Consider the following 16,976-nt stretch of genomic DNA (forward strand, 5'->3'; position numbering starts at 1 on the left):
AACCCATTATTTCAGTAGGTACTGATTGTAGAATCCCTATACTTAATGCCTTCAAGTAACCTAAAGTGTTAAACATTGATACTTTATTGTAGGGTTTGTGAAGTTTAATTCATAGTTATTTCTGTTGCAAATGAGGATTTTTCTGCAAGTATGTAGAGAAGAAACTTCATCTCTTTGCTACAAATAAGTCTTTAGCATTGCACAGGCAGAATATGCTGGAACAAGTAGAGCATGTGAAGGTGGAAATTAAAACCAAAACTTGCTGTGACATAATTGTATTTCATTTAAGTTTTCTTCAATTTCAGCTTCCAGAAAAAGCTATGTTTCAGATCAAACAATACAATACAACAGGATATGGAGTTTCTGAATGGCAACTAGAAGAAGCTCAGGTTTTCTGGGCTAAAAAGGAAGAGAGTCTTGCACTGAATATTCTTAAAGGGATGATAAAAAAATTAGATGCAGATTGGTTTCAGGTATGTGTTATATAATGTATAAACTTCTGGGAACTATTTAAGATCCTTTTTCACAGGATCCCTTTGAAGAAAATTAAAAGGCTATCTACAATATTACTAAATCTGGTTTGTACTCTCAAAATGTCTGAAAGCAGAAAGTCTATATTAGCAAATATTACCAGGGGTCTGCAAAGTGAGTCTGTAAGAGCGGTGAATGTTAGAATTCATTATCCATTGTTTTGCCTCTAGTGCTACCACTGTGAAATACATAGCTTTTTCAGAGATGACTTCCCGTGATAAAAAAATTAGCGTATTTTAAACAAAACTATTACATAGAAGTGTATCATCTAGTTCTGTGACAGTAGTTAAAGAATATGCTAAGCAGATTGTTTAGGCATAGAATCATAGGATCATTCATTAGGTTGAAAAAGACCTTTTAAGATCATTAAGTCCAACCACTAACTTTACACTGCCAAGCCCATCACTAACCCATGTCCTTCAGCACCTCATCTACATAGCTTTAAATATCTCCAGGGGTGGTGACTCCACCACCTCCCTGGGCAGCCTGTGCCAGTGTCTAACAACACTCTCAGGGAAAATTATTCCTAACATCCAATCTAAACCTCCCCTGGCACAATTCCTGAATGCTTCCTAGGGAGTACACTGTGGTACTTCAGACTAAATGAGGATATTGAAGAATACTCTTCTGGAAACATATTGTGAATTTATTGAATTTTTGCCATATTTTGTCTTTGTTTTATTCTGGTTGTCATTGTCCAGATTTTTAAATATCTGCTCTCATGTAATCTAACATAGACTGTGGATGTGATTTAACGGTATTGGCTGTAGTAGGTTTGGATGTGAAATGATTCTGTAGATATATTACATGTAAGAGGCTCAAGTGACTGAATTATGTTTGGAGTTTAAAAGCTTTATAAACTGCCCTCCTCCTATATAAAAGTTATTTTTATTTGATGTCTCCCTCTTATTTCCTTTTTTTCCTGAAACTTACTTTCTCAAAGGTTGAGAAGGATCCTCGTCTGAAACTGATGTATACAGAATGTCTGAGGCTATGTGGAACCTGGTTAGCAGAAACATGCTTGGAAAACCCTACAGACATCATGCAGAAATACTTAGAAAAGGTGCATCCAGTCTTTGAAATGTGCAGTCTTTGAGATCAGGTGCCAAAACGTGGTGTTAACATGTTCACTGAATTATTCAATGCAGCCTGTGTATTTGTGGGTTCAAACTATGGTTTCTTATACAAATATTATAGTTTCACATAGCATTATGTATTGTAATCTTGTAAGAGATCCGGAATATGACTTTATAGAATTCACAGTGAAACTTCTGTGTAGTGTTGACTTAGAAGTGCAGTGATTACAACTTCTAGTTCAGTTTCCCTTTCCAATTCCAGGCCATCCTCATCTTTTCCTCCTCAGGACTATTCATGTTTTCAGCATGGGTGTTGCATTTGTAACACTCTCTTTCCAGGTGCTGGAAAGTCTTATTCTAGGGTTTCAAAGTACTGCAATTTATTTTATCTCTTAGTCATTAATAGGAACACTTTTATTATATGTTTGTCTGTTCTGCATTTCTTTATTTCATGCCAATTTGTGAAACTCTACATAGTTGCTTTTCTCTGTTACTCTCTTCATGGTTTCTTCACTCTGATAATTTTAATGACTTTTACATAGAATTTCCTTTTCTTTTTGGCATGTTTTGGCCTAACATCTATTTTTTTCTTACCATTTTAGGATATAAGGTTGTAAAACTATTGTAAAACTTCATGCCTAGATAGCTGTAGAAGACTCCTGTATGGTTATTAAAGCTGTTTCATACAGGATAATCTTTTTGACTGTTTGCACTGAAACACTCTTCAAAGATTAAATTCACTTAGCAGAAGAGTATTCAGCCTGGTGGATTTTGGTTTTTATGTGTATATATTCCATCACAGGCAACATTAAATAACCTATTCAAGTGACTGACCCTGCTTTAGAATCATAGAATGGTAGGAGTTGGAAGGGAGCTTTACCAGGAGGATTGGACAAGATGGCCTCCAGAGATCCCTTCCAACCCCATACATTCTGTTTTTCTGTGGTAAGAGAGTTTAAACAAATGTTTTGCAGTGCTATTGATCTGGTCCTCAGTCTAATCATTATCACAACTTCTCTTTTAGGCTGTGGAAATTGCCGCAAGCCACAGTGGGGACAGCAGTGATGAATTGAAGAAAGGAAAGATGAAGGCTTTCCTGTCTTTGGCTCGTTTCTCGGATAATCAGTACCAGCGAATTGAGAACTACATGAAATCCTCAGAGTTTGAAAATAAGCAGGCATTACTGAGGAAGGCCAAGGAGGAGGTTGGCCTCCTCAGGGAGCGTAGAGTTCGGACAAATAGGTGAGCGTTCAAATGGAGAGGGGGTTACTGTGGAGCTATCAAAGGTTCCATCCTTACTAATTCCCCAGGCAAGTGCTACAGCATGGGTCACATCTCTAGAGCTGAATTTCTCCTCCACAAAACCATAACCAAATCTGTAGTGCTTGTTGCAGATTGTTTGTGAACTGTGCCTGAAAATGGTCTGGGAGAGAGTTTGGTGGCATGGACTGAAACTAAGCCAAGGAGTAGTACAACGGTTAAACAGTGTGGTTGATCATGGGCCAGAATTCACATTTCTTCCCTAGATCTGTTTGACAGAGAAAACTTTACAGAGTACAAATAAATGAGTTTGAGGTTTTTCTCCGTTACACATTTGGTGAAAGAATAGAATTCCACTTAATACAGAATTCCTAAAGATTTAGTAAGAGCAATTTTAACTGAATGGGAAAAAATGAACTTCAGCTATTGGCAGCTGAAATCTTTACACAGATGATATGTACTGGATATTGGCATTTACAATATTGAGATGAAATTATTAAGAAGAAAAAAGACACTGAATGAAAATTTACTTAAGAGTAGTAGATCTGTGTAGTCATATACCAAAAGAGTAGCTCCCACAGTTTGGTTTCTCAGTTGTTTCTTTTACTGTTCCTGTACGTACAAAACAAGTTAAAAAAAAAAAGTTAAATGTGTAAGTGAACTAGAGATATTTGCTATAGGTTCATTGAGAGATAATTTAATTTTTAAAATAATGTTTGTTCACTAAAAAGAATGTCTGTTCACACAGATACACAGTGAAGGTTCAGCGGGAACTAGAACTGGATGAATGTGCCATACATGCCCTAACGGAGGATCGTAAACGTTTTTTGTGTAAAGCAGTGGAGAACTACATCAGCTGTTTGCTAAGTGGGGAAGAACATGATATGTGGATCTTCCGACTCTGTTCCCTATGGCTTGAAAATTCGGGAGTTGATAGAGTCAATGAAATGATGAAGGTATGTGTCTGCTGTTGCTTTTCCTTATGGTTTGACATTAAATTACCTGTCTTTCTTCTCCTGTGTTTCTAGAAGACTAATTGTTGCTGTGCAGTATGCTTTCCTATGTATCTCCTTAATTCTTCCCTCAGAACTCTCTTTTTTTCAGTCATCACTTTGTTTTTCATTAGTGAGTAATTTTCAATGCATTTTAATTTAACTTAATTTAGCATTTCAGTTTGACAAGTCGTTATGATAAAGTATTTCTCATGATCTCTCACTGTTGTCACTTTGTTCTTTACATACTCTAGATACTATCCATCTTCAACATCCTTTAGTATGTTATTCTAATTTATAGTATGTAATTTATATTAAGTAATTTATACTCTTAGGTGCAAGGATGTGCTTTTAGATTATCAGTACCATACAGTAGCCAGAGTTCAGTAAAGTTCTCATTCTTGGCTTGATTCAGTCATTTCTGGAATCTTACAGGAAATCTGTTAATTCTTACCTGAATGATCTGTTTATAGCAGATCTGTATAATTCACTTTGTGTTGTGATTAGCTTTGAAAAATAGAAAATGTTCCTTTATTTATACTTGAACACAAAACTGTTTCTTGTTCCAAAGTAGATTGTAATATTTTTTTTGGTTATGATTGTCTCTTGCCACAAAGATTCTGGACATGAATTCTGAATCAACATATCTAAACTCTGTTCTAATAGAATAGACAATAGTAGTTTTCTTATGAAGGACTTGTAGCGTTTAGAAGACGTGGACCAAGATGATGTGGTACTGGATTGTGAGTTGATCATACAGCAATGATTGGGCTCAGTATAAAAAAAAAAACAAACCCAAAATTGCTAGCCCTTACCTGATATTCTATTGTTAGATTTTTTTGTGTTTAGTACAGCTTTCTAACTGATTTTCTCTGCTACAGAAAAATGCAGAGAAGATCCCTTCGTACAAGTTTTTGCCTCTGATGTACCAGCTGGCTGCTCGGATGGGAACCAAGATGATGGGTGGTTTAGGATTTCATGGAGTTCTCAATAATGTAATTTATGCTATTCCTATATAAAGACACCTTGATTGGCTTAATAGTGCATACTTCTAAGCAATGTGTACCTTTGTGCTAAATGAGTTGTATAGGTGATAAAAATGTACTAAAAGTGAGTGGTGCAAATTCAGTAGAGTAGGGGGAGAGGTTTGGGGACTTTTCTCCTTGCTACTTAATTGCATTTCTTGTTGTGTAAGAATAGTCTTATGCAGGTATAAGAATATACTTCAAATGTATTTTAGTTGTGGAAATACCATTTAAGTGTTACTTTTTATTTCTTATTGGGAACACTAGGAGTTCAAAAGAATTAATAATGTTAAGTAATTTTTTTTCTTCTGTACAGCCTTCAGTAATGGGATCTTTTTGTTTTTCTTTACAGCTAATATCTAGAATTTCATTGGACCATCCACATCATACTTTGTTTATAATATTAGCTTTGGCAAATGCTAACAAAGATGAACTCCTCATGAAACCAGATGCAATGAGAAGAAATAAGTTAATAAAAAATGCACCAAAGGAGATCTCCCAGCTCGATGTGGTGACTTTCATTTCCTTTCATTTGTTAAAAAATGAGAAAAAAAATATGTCAAAGGACATTTTAGTGTAGAGCTCATCAGGTGACTGCAGTTAAGAAAGAGTAGGAGGAAAGAAGTACTTTTAATAATTAAAAACCCCCTCTTTTTGTGCATACTTAATGAATTATTATTGAAAGCAGTAATTATGATGTTGAACAAAACATGGTTAACATTTTCTGGTACAAATAGCCCCAATTATTACAAAGTTTTGTGATAAATGTTCTTGACCTGTGGTTCTGTAAAAGGCATTTTAGATGCAACAAGGCTTGAGGGTGTTTATTGTTAAAAGTACACACTGAATTGACTATTTTTTCTCCTTTAAGTGATAACATCTGTTGTATCTAAGTATTTAGCCTTGCAAAGTATAGCTTTTGTTCCTTTCTATAATTTGCATGTGTTAAGAGCCATGGCGATGGGCAATACTGAACTGTGGCTTCATGTTAGTGTTGTAACTGTGCAGTTTTTGCTGGAAACTGGTTTTGGAATCACCTCATCTCCAGATTAATGTCCCATCTTTCCCTCATCACTATTTGCCTGGCATGGTTGGTTGTTATTACACCTTCACCCTCATCACTGATACAGTTTTTATATGTCTTTTTAGCACCTTTCTTTCAGAGTTATAGTTCTTTTGTAGTCCCACTGCATGGTCAGAATGTTTGCCTTTTGCATACAGGCTTTTTCTTCAGCTGGTAGCAAATGACAGAAACAGGAAGGTGGAAGAAGAACATCCAAAACTGTCTGGCCATTTATCTGAAAAAAAATGCAGGTTTTTTTACACTTTGCTTCAATAGATTGGCTCCCTCTCCATCCCTGATAATTTACTCATCATCTCAGTTAAGACAACACAGAAGTTTTCTTCGCATCATTTCTTTTCATCTCATAAAGGGCTGTCCAGCATTGCAATTTTCTCTGTTTTCATAGGATATATTTCAATTGTATTTACTTGACTGTGTGCTGTGATGGATCTTTAATCTTGCAAGGTGTAGTTTGCAAGTTGTGAGTCTTGTATTCCATTGGGATTTTTCAGGACAGAATGGAGGCTGCTAGCAATATAATCAATATTGTAAGAAGAAGGAGAGCTCATATGGTTAGAGACATTGAAGCACTTTGTGATGCTTACATTATTTTAGCAAATGTAGATGCTACTCCATGGAAATCTCAAAGAAGTAAGTATTGGAAAAAATATTTTTTGTTTTAATTTAAGAGTGAAGATGGTTTTTTTCTTGAATTAGAAAGTATATTTCTAAATATTGCTATTTAATTAACGATACTGTGCTAGCACTGCATCCTGTTCTTAATAAATGTAGAACTTAATCTGGGTTAAAGATTTTAGTAATTACTTGCATTGTATGGTTCAGAATTTCTGAGTATGAAACTCAACAGAAGTATGCTGTGAGGTTTTGGGTCCCAAAACCATTGCAAGCTGGTTTTTTGTGCACTTCAATATATGTCTATGGTTCTGAATCTAAAAATATTAATTCCTTTTAATTACAGAAGGAATAAGTATTCCGGATGACCAGCCAATTATTAAACTGAAGGACTTGGAGGATGTTGTTGTTCCTACCATGGAACTTAAGGTGACTGAAGTTGAAATACACATACGCTATCATATCAAATCATAAGATCATCTTCCCATTTTTATAATGGCAGTCAGGGCATATATCTCTTTATTAAATTCCTGTGTTCTTTACAGAACAGCCTACCAGGGATACTTCCCTGTCAGGTGAGAGATGCACAGGTGAGATGATCTCCTTAGGCTTTAGAAGACCTTGACCCCAAGTCTTACATTTACTGGATAGTGGCTCTTTGTGGTTTATCATATGAAGAGGGCTTTGCCACTGTTACCACTGACTAGCCTTTCGTTATCAAAAGGGGTGATGAGCTACCTAAATCACAGAGAGGATCTGAAAACTTGAATCTCCTATTTTGTAGGTGCTACCTCAGAGTTTCAGGGAGGCACTTAATGTCCGGAAAGATGTGAGAATTAATGGATATGCATTTTCTGCTGTTCCTGAAGGGCCAGCTTATATGTTTTTACCATTCAGTAATGGTGAATGATCCGTTCCATTAGCAGAAGTGATTCATTGGATGCTTGGTTTTAGTTGCCTCATACTCTCTCAGGAAGCTTATCAGTTCTAGGAGTGTAGAGTTGCTTTTTTGGCCAGTAGTCTGCTAACAAGGTTTGCAAACAACTTGTTACCACACTGAGTGAAGCTGAGGTAATATTTATGTTCATTTCAAACTGAACTATCATTTCAGGTGGATCCCACAGGAGAATATGAAAATTTGGTGACAATAAAGTGTTTTAAGCCAGAATTTCGCTTAGCAGGAGGCCTGAATCTGCCTAAGATAATAGATTGTGTAGGATCAGATGGTAAAGAAAGGAGGCAGCTGGTTAAGGTATGTTCTGTCAATTGTATTTTTTTCTTAAGTTCTCTTGTGAGTTTTCTCATGTATCACTTCAGCACCATGAGCAGACTTTTCTCAGTTCAGGAATACTTTCATAAAGGAAATTACTAAGTCATGTAACAATATTATAATATGAATAATAATAAGATATAATATTAAAGATTTTTGTAATTGTTTTTCTACAGTGTGTGTAATACATAATAACTTATTACTTGACAGGTACCAGACCTGTGACTTGCATGGTCAGGTCTGAACTAATGGCCTGGAGTGTACAGCAAATAAAAGCCATCAGCATTTTGTGTTAAAACCCTCCTTTTTCTTTCTTCCCCATATAGAAAGAGTTACAATTCAGAAACAATCAGAAACGTGCACAGAGAAACATGAGTCTCTAAAACATTTCTTTCTCTTTCATTTTGTCTTTGAATGTCAACACTGAGCAGCTGCTGGAGTAATTCTGTTTCGCTGTTTAGTATGGGGTAGTTTTGAAGGTTCTAAAGAAAAGCATGAATCCCTAGATCTGCATCCAATAATCAGAACCGCAGTACTAACTGATGTTGCTTCATCTCTGTGCTGGATTGCTAAATATGATGAGTAAAACACCTGTTTCTAGAAGGTTACCATAAGGCATGTAGGGTGATTGAAACCTTAATCAAATGACATTTGTCAAAAAAAAAAGAAGGAAAAGGTGATGGTTTCAGTTAATGATGGTTCTGCTTAAGCAGCTGAGCACCATTAGAAAACCAAATACAGAGAAAACCAGTTGTTAATTACATCTTAGTACAGGTGTTTATTGTGGAACAGTAACTTGTGTTTTGGGTAATCTTTTGAAATGATTTTTGGAAATTGCTCAACAAGAAGATGGATGCTGAAAAGTGTTCTTTAGCTGCTTTTTCTGTTTATGCCAAAGGGGCGTGATGACCTGAGACAAGATGCTGTCATGCAGCAGGTTTTCCAGATGTGCAATACATTGCTCCAGCAAGACACTGAAACACGGAAGAGGAAACTCACTATCAGAACATACAAGGTAACCCCAAACTGCTGCGGCAGCAGGGAGATAAATGCTGCCAGTAAAGCTCACTTCCCCATTCTCCTCTTTTTAACCCAAACACAATATAAAACTGTATTTATTTATGTGTTATTAAAACAGTCACTGGTCTCGAAGATATGGAATAAACAATTAATAGAGTTTAAATATTTCACTTACAATAAGTACTATAATATAATCTTTTCCAAATCCCTGAAAAAAAAGTTTTTACACTGGATATATATTTAAATACACTCCAAAGCTTTCCTTATGTGACCTTATAATTGAAAATAAATTAGGCCATGCAGTGTCGTTGAATTGTGTCATTCTGGAGCAAACTGGAGCAAACACCTTTGTTTATGAATTCTCATTACTTTTAGTCTTGTGATATTCCATAATTAATATTTCATTTCAATCTTGCAGTATTCCTTAGAATTGAATCCAAAATCACAGAATGTTAAGGGTTGGAAGGGACCTCAAAAGATAGTCCAGTCCAAACCCTGTGCCAGAGCAGGACTACCTAGAGTAGGTCACACAGGAACTTGACCAGGTGGGTTTTGAATGTCCCCAGAGAAGGAGACTCCACAACCCGTCTGGGCAGCCTGTTCAGTGCCCCATCATCCTCACAGTGAAGAGGTTTTTCCTTATGTTTCTTTGGAACCTCTTGTGTTGCCCTTTGTCCTACCATTGGCCATCACTGAGAAGAGGCTGGCTCCATCCTTCTGAGACTCACTCTTTACATATTTGTAAACATGAATGAGATCACCCCTCAGTCTCCTCCAAGCTCAAGAGCCCCAGCTCCCTCAGCCTTTCATCAAAAGGGAGAAGTCCTATCTAGGGTCTGTCCATACAGAATTTGAATTGCAGAGCTGTTCTTGTTGGAATTGGGAACATTAGAAGAAATTCTTAATGTGAAAAATGTATTTGAACAGGAACGTTCCCATCCTCCTTCCTTTCTGCATGCTTGAGTTCATAACAATGGCTTGTGAAGGTGACCTCTGACTAAGTGCTCTCTAAGCAAAAGTTCTCTTTGGCTAATGAGAGATGTGCACTGCAGAATCTGGAAAGGAGCTTATCCAAATTGCTGGCTTAGTTTTAAGAATTCACAGGTGGATCTAGAGTCACACTTTTTGAATAATTTTCAATGAAGATTCAGATTTTTATGTGTGTAGAAATAAATGAGAGCAGAGGAAAGTAGAATGGGGGTTGCATTATTAGATGAAGAGACTTTCCTAAGAAACGGAGACTGAAGAAAATGAGCAGTAGCTGGTCCTCTGAGGACAGAAGATGGTTCATTCTGGCCAGTTCTGTCTGCTATAGCAATTGAGGTGGCTATTGCACCAGTTACGAAATACGAAACTGTTCTTGGGATGGGAAGCAGACTAAGAGAAGCCACGTGTTTGTTCTACATTTTGATTTTGATGTGTAGTTTGCATGCTGCCTGTGTTATCCCATTCAAGCACAGCAAGCTGCTGGCAATCCAGAATGCTGACACAAAGATGCAAATTGAGTATACCCATTCAATTGTACTGAATTACCTCCTGGAAGGTTCTCTGGGCTAGGAAAAAATTTGCAGGTATTTGACAGAAAAATCTTGACTGTATTTTGTATATGTATATAACTACAGCATATACTGTGGTCAGCTATATGGTTTGGTCTTTTTTTCCTTTTAAACAAGCACAAATGTGCACCCATGTTGTGCAGCATGTGCATCCATAGCTGTGTGTGTATAACCCTTGCCCGTGCAGCAGTGGTTTTGTTGTTACAGGTGGTTCCCCTCTCCCAGAGAAGTGGTGTTCTCGAGTGGTGCTCGGGAACAACTCCCATTGGGGAGTTTCTTGTTAATCCTGAAGAGGGAGCTCACAAGAGATACAGGCCAAAAGATTATCCCAGCCTTCAGTGTCAGAAAATTATGATGGTGAGTCAAAATAATTGAAGAAAAATACCAGGCTTATATTCTTTTACACAGAGGGTTGGGGGTCTTTTTACGTATTTACAGAGAATTACATGCTATGCTTTTAGTATAAAATAATGAATTGAATATGAGTAGTGGCATGGAATGAACATTTCTTCAGATGAATTTGAATGCAACCTGGGAAAAGTTTTTACAGAATCAAAAATTGCTAAATGAATGACTGATGCAGGAAAGATTTGAATGCATCCAGATCTCCAAGAAGTTTGAGCACTCTTTTCTAGAACATAAATCTGTTGGAGTTCCAAAATGACCCTTACAGAGACCCAACAGAGTCAGTATAAAGTTATCTTACAGATGAAGTTTTTCTTTGTCATGTTTCTCATTGCATTGAGAGATCATTTTATTTTCATGAATAAACCAAAATTCTAAGCACTAGTCCTTGAAATTAAAGTTTCAGAATGCAGCTGAGATTAATGCAGCATCTTAATTGATCTTAGTCAGTGTGAAGAGATCTGGCCTCACCTCCACTGTGACAACCTTGTACCCTCCACCCCTCACAGTGAGTCAGTTCAGGGAGCTAAGCCAAAAGAAGACTAACCTTATGTAAACTAGCAGAAAAATACCTAGTTTGGTAGATACAAGTAGGGGAAGGTTATTTCTTCTGGTGGTAGGTAGCCGCTATGTGGTTTTAGCTGGTTTAGGTTAGTTCCACAAACCACCTCACTGTACATTTATAAAGCTGCACATTTTACTGTATATCACCATGACTGTGCAAGAGATTATTCCTTTTTAAGTCTATGTAGTACTAACAGCATGAAAGTATGTGTAATTTTGGCTTTTGTGTGTGAATGAGTGAGTATGACTTTCTCACAGTGACATGAGCCATCAGAGAACCAAAAGGTCCCAGCACAGCGTGCGAGGGAAAGTGTCTCCCAACAAGATGCATTTACCTGAACGTGCCAAGTAGATACACTTGCTGAGCCAAAGCAGTGGAAGTGTGTTTTCTACATGAGTTTTGTATGAAAATATGATTGTTAATTGAAACAACTGTTTGCATTAATGATTGTTGTAAAAAAGACATTGATTCATAGAGAGAGAAAGAAGTGGGAACAGCATTTGATGGAGGGAAGGGGGGTAGGAAGAAGGAATGTATTTCTTTTAAAGGGAGAGTTAATTTCCTTTCAAAGTAGTCAGTTACGGGAAATATTTCATGTTTCTTTAAAGGATGCACAAAAGAAACATTCTGAAGAGAAGTACAGCATCTTCATGAAGGTCTGTGAGAATTTTCAGCCTGTGTTCCGTTATTTCTGTATGGAAAAATTCCTGGATCCTGCTGTGTGGTTTGAGAAGCGGTTGGCCTACACTCGCAGTGTGGCAACATCTTCCATAGGTATGGTGTCAAGTTGTTACCTGTGACTTCTTAGGTTATGTAAACAAACAGTTTATAACCATAGAATCACAGAGTCTTGAGGGCTGGAGGGGACCTCGAAAGATCATCTAGTCCAACCCCCCTGCCAGAGCAGGACTACCTAGAGTAGGTCACACAGGAACTTGACCAGGTGGGTTTTGAATGTCCCCAGAGAAGGAGACTCCACAACCCATCTGGGCAGCCCATTCCAGTGGTCCCTCACCCTCACAGTGAAGAAATTCTTCCTTGCATTTCTTTGGAACCTCTTCTGTTCCAGCTTATACCCGTTGCCCCTTGTCCTATCACTGGACATCACTGAGAACAGCCTGGCTCCATTCTCCTGACACTCACCCTTTATATATTTGTAAATATGAATGAGGTCACCCCTCAGTCTCCTTCAAGCTGAAGAGCCCCAACTCTCTCAGCCTTTCATCAGAAGGGAGATGCTTCACTCCTTTCATCTTCTTTGTGGCCCTATGCTGAACTCTCTCCAGCAGCTTCCTGTCTTTCTTGAACTGAGGGGCCCAGAACTGGACACATTATTCCAGATGGCTATTCTGCTTTGGCATGTGGCAGGAAAGGTGTAGTAGGGGCAAAAAATGCCAGCAAGAACACCAGCATTATGTGTGTAATTAAGATGTCTGATTCATTCTCACATCTGTGAGAATAACCTTTTTACAATTGCCTTGTCTTTGCATTTGTAGAATGGCATTTGCTGTCTTCTGGAGCAATGTGTATACAGGGGGGCAGAAATAGTCTCACTTTTAATTAGTTTTGCACGTTACACTTATACTAATCTTCTCTTGGTTGAATTCTCTGTGGTTTTTATAGCTTGTAAATGTGTTTTCAGCACTTACCTTTGTGTTTTAGTTGGCTACATTCTTGGACTTGGAGACAGACATGTTCAGAATATCTTGATAGATGAACAAACAGCAGAACTGGTGCATATAGATCTGGGTAAGTAGGACAAGCAAAAGAACCTTAATTTTTCTTTACTTTACCGTTTTTTAGAACATTTGTTATCTTTTCATTTAGGGGTTGCTTTTGAGCAAGGTAAAATCCTTCCCACACCAGAGACGGTTCCATTTAGATTAACCAGGGACATTGTGGACGGGATGGGTATTACTGGCGTGGAAGGAGTCTTCAGAAGGTAACTGATCCTCTGTTGCACAGGGGTAAGGAGGCAGCAGAGTAGTTCAGTGTTATGAGCCTTGTATGTTAAGTAGTTCTCACACTTGAGAGGAGACTCAGATTTCTGCTGATAGTATCCAAACATAAGTGCTGTCCTCAAACTCATCTGCTGTTATTTGTATAGCAAATTACAAGTTCATTATTATTGCCCAGCTGTTAATATTCTTCACTAACCAATGGGTTATTGTCACCGTGTGGAATTCTGGGATGGCTCGGTGCTTCCAAAGGCTCCACAGCTAAATTTCATACCTTGATTTAGACTGGTGGACCTTTTTCCTTCAGAACTATCTGTCTCTTTCAGAGCTATACTATATATTGGGATCTGTTAAGTTTCTTCAAATTAGTTTGTTCTGTCTTTTTCTTCTGTTTGGTTTCATGTAGGTAATTTGCAGTCTTTTTCCTCTTTTGAATTGTGTATTTGTATATTTATAATTGTGTATTTGAATTGTATATATCACTTTGCAAGTGCAAAATATAAATCCCACAATTGATTTGATCTGCAAAACAGAAAAATCCCAAAGAGCTGAGTTTCTGTCAACCTCCATCTTCTGTCAACCTCCTGCGAGTGTCTGGAGAGCCCTAAAAGCAGCACATTTCTCTCATTCAGGACTTTCATGATGTTCCTGTTGTGCTCGCAACCTCCAAATTTCATGTGTTTAAAAAAGCACATAGTGTAAGTGTTGTCTGTAAGGTAGCAATCAGTGTTAATCAAAAGATAAATAAGAAAGGTAAAAGGTTAATAATAAAGGTAAATAGTTCCTATTTCATTTTGCCCTGTGAGGGAACAGTCACTGCCACTTCTAAACAAGCTGTTGTCAAATTCACAATTCTGTATTACTTCTGAAACTTTTGTCCCATAATACAGAAGAACGTGAATTATTTGGCTCCAGGTGAAGTAAATACAGATTCTGTTTCTGCCCCAGCCAGACTGATGTGTAAGTGCACAAACAAGTCATCTCAGGATTGGGTGTGAACATCATCAGTTACCTTTGCTGTGTATGTTCTCATCCTGAAGTAGGCAGGAGGGTCAATCCCTCCTTCACTGGAGTACCTGTCCCATAAGGGAAGTTTATTTTCCTTACACAAGCTCAGTTTGCTTGGGAGGGGATGTAGGGAACCACTTCCATATCTAAACTCGAGAGATTTCAGCAGCAGCTTAGTGTACAGCTGCTGGATCTGCTCGTGGGGTGTAAAAGAGCCCTACCAGGATTCTCTGAGGGCTTGTCTGTGCATGGATTTTCATCCAGCTGGGCAGTTCTGCCTTCCTGGCTTGTCTCAGCCATCAGGTTGATTCTGTGTATAGAAACTTTTCAGACAGTGAAACAGGTAATACCTTTCCCACAGGGAATATCATCAGTGAACTACCCAGTCTCCTTCTGGCCTTACATTTCTGAATGTCTCCTTTTTTCTCCGAAATGGGAATATCAGAGGGAGGTACTCATATGTTAAACATTAACCTTTTGGAAGGGTACAGATATCTATTATTTAAATGGTGAAAATGCTGTTCCATTTTACCCAAAAGAATCTAAAAATACAGTCAAATATTTTCTAGATGCTGTGAGAAAACGATGGTGGTTATGAGGAACTCTCAAGAAGCTTTGCTGACTATTGTGGAGGTAAGTGTTTCCCGTGCTTTCTAACAGTAACCTGCCAGAATAGCTTGCATTGCTTGCCTCTGACTTCATGTGCACTTCTATTCAGGTAGGGGTTTTTGTTGAATCTGAGTGTAGTAGTGTTGAACAGATTTGTTAATTCCTGTAATTGTCAGTAAAACAATGACCAGTTTACATTTTTTTTGTGGGAACTGTTAGTTACAGGTACCTGCAGTTTCCCCTCTGCAGTACCTAAACACTTCTAGCCCTGGTGCAGCATTCCTAGTGTGGGTAATGCTGATTGCGTTCAGTCCTCTCTCCATCAGTCACAGAGAAGAGAATTAAAGTAGTTTTTAAAAGCAGCTTATGCTATGCCTTAAAAAGCTTAACAATTGGATTTATTGCCTAGAAGTGTACTAAAAAGTGACCTCTTCCTCGCTGAGATGGGACTGAGAAGCAAAACTTGTTAGGCATGAACAACACAGATTACCTGCAGATGATCAGGTGCAGTTTTACTGCTGGATTGTCTGCTGAGCAACTTCACCCAGTTGTACTGGATTGTAAAAAAAAAAGAACAACCCAAGCTCCTAATGTTGTGGTTAGTGTGAGCATTGCCAGCTGCGTGCTTCTCTTCCTGCTGGGACTGAAGTGAACAGCCTGAATTAAACAGCGCTTTGTTTACTGCGTAGGTGCTGCTCTATGATCCTCTTTTCGACTGGACTATGAACCCCTTGAAAGCTTTGTACTTGCAGCAAAGACCAGATGAGGCTGACATGAGCTCCACACTCAGTGCTGACCCGCAAGAATGTGCAAGAAAAGCCAGGTGCAACATTTTTGCCTCACTCTCTGTCCCCTGCACTGTTGCCTTGCTTTACAGTTTTGCTACTGAATGTTGCTCATGTTTTTGAGGATCCATACCTAGTGCATCTCTTTTTTGTGTTTTTATTCTGACAGCAGTGATGACCAGAGTTTCAACAAAGTGGCTGAGCGTGTTCTGATGAGACTTCAGGAGAAGCTGAAAGGTGTTGAGGAGGGAACAGTGCTCAGTGTGGGAGGGCAGGTGAACCTCCTCATACAGCAGGCCATGGACCCTAAAAATCTGAGCCGGCTCTTTCCTGGCTGGAAGCCCTGGGTGTGACTGGGAAGGATTCCACACTGGGAACTTTTTTTTTATGCAGGAAGTGTCTTAGCATTTCACATTATCATTTCACTATTAAAGCTTGTATTGGGAGCAATCATAATGGTGGGTGGTTTGGGCTGTTTTTTTTTCAATACCCTTTTACCAAGAAAACATCTTTTGTCCACTCGTGTTCATCATACAGTGTAAACCACCAACCAGTGCTTTGATTTTCCCTGTGACCTGTCAGGCCTTCGCTGAAGGCACATGGGGTGCTTCATTTCTTAAAGGCTAAAGTCAGAGCTTTCTGTATAGTAATTCTGTGTGAAAATGTGCCCATATAGAGGGGATGATCTAAAATCCAGGAGTCACAAAATATCTAGCTAAAGTGCATTTCAAAAGAGGAGTTAAACTTTAAAGATAATGCTGCAGTGATTATAAAAGGAAGCCAGGGAACCATATGTTCAGTGAACTGTGGGTTCTTGGAGTAGTTAAATGGACATTTCTTTATACAGACACACGGGGACTTTGAGTCAAGTATGATATGGCTGCATTTTTTTCCTGTTGTAAATGAAATTATCTTGTTACTTTATTTTTATAATATGACTTTAATAATGTAAAACAATAAAAAATATTTAGCTTTTGTGTAGCTCAGACTTCCTTGATAAACCAGACTGACTGTACAATGAAGCTTACTACACCAGGTAGGCCTGTGTAACAAACAGTCATTCTGTCCCTGGGATGAATACCTGTCACAAACATTGAACTTGTGTTTTGGGCACGGAAATCTCATTCTGATTGCATGTAGTTTTACTGAAGACATTGCTCCTCCTGAACTAAAAATACCTACTGAAATTGGATAGTCGATGAATGGAGGCACCAGGGGAA

At 38.2% G+C, this 16,976-nt stretch overlaps 1 protein-coding gene across 7 annotated transcripts in view; it reads left to right on the forward strand.

Annotated features, from left to right (window-relative positions):
- Positions 1–16,737, forward strand: part of ATM (ATM serine/threonine kinase) — a 68,873-nt gene extending 52,136 nt beyond the window's left edge. For 3 of the 7 annotated variants that reach the window (XM_061991958.1, XM_061991976.1, XM_061992002.1), the window contains 17 exons: positions 306–473; positions 1,475–1,594; positions 2,632–2,849; positions 3,616–3,823; positions 4,741–4,854; positions 5,237–5,395; positions 6,460–6,598; positions 6,927–7,009; positions 7,692–7,832; positions 8,749–8,865; positions 10,634–10,783; positions 12,005–12,170; positions 13,059–13,145; positions 13,224–13,338; positions 14,932–14,995; positions 15,661–15,794; positions 15,926–16,737. In XM_061991958.1, coding sequence (XP_061847942.1) covers positions 306–473; positions 1,475–1,594; positions 2,632–2,849; positions 3,616–3,823; positions 4,741–4,854; positions 5,237–5,395; positions 6,460–6,598; positions 6,927–7,009; positions 7,692–7,832; positions 8,749–8,865; positions 10,634–10,783; positions 12,005–12,170; positions 13,059–13,145; positions 13,224–13,338; positions 14,932–14,995; positions 15,661–15,794; positions 15,926–16,109 — 2,367 coding nt within the window. In that variant the 3' untranslated portion in view covers positions 16,110–16,737. Of the gene's footprint in view, positions 1–305; positions 474–1,474; positions 1,595–2,631; positions 2,850–3,615; positions 3,824–4,740; positions 4,855–5,236; positions 5,396–6,459; positions 6,599–6,926; positions 7,010–7,691; positions 7,833–8,748; positions 8,866–10,633; positions 10,784–12,004; positions 12,171–13,058; positions 13,146–13,223; positions 13,364–14,931; positions 14,996–15,660; positions 15,795–15,925 lie in introns of those variants that run through there. The other 4 variants (XM_061991968.1, XM_061992012.1, XM_061991984.1 and 1 more) reach the window with 3 other exon arrangements.
- Positions 16,738–16,976: the final 239 nt, after the last annotated feature.

Source organism: Colius striatus, chromosome 1, assembly GCF_028858725.1.
Source record: "Colius striatus isolate bColStr4 chromosome 1, bColStr4.1.hap1, whole genome shotgun sequence".
Taxonomy (NCBI): domain Eukaryota; kingdom Metazoa; phylum Chordata; class Aves; order Coliiformes; family Coliidae; genus Colius; species Colius striatus.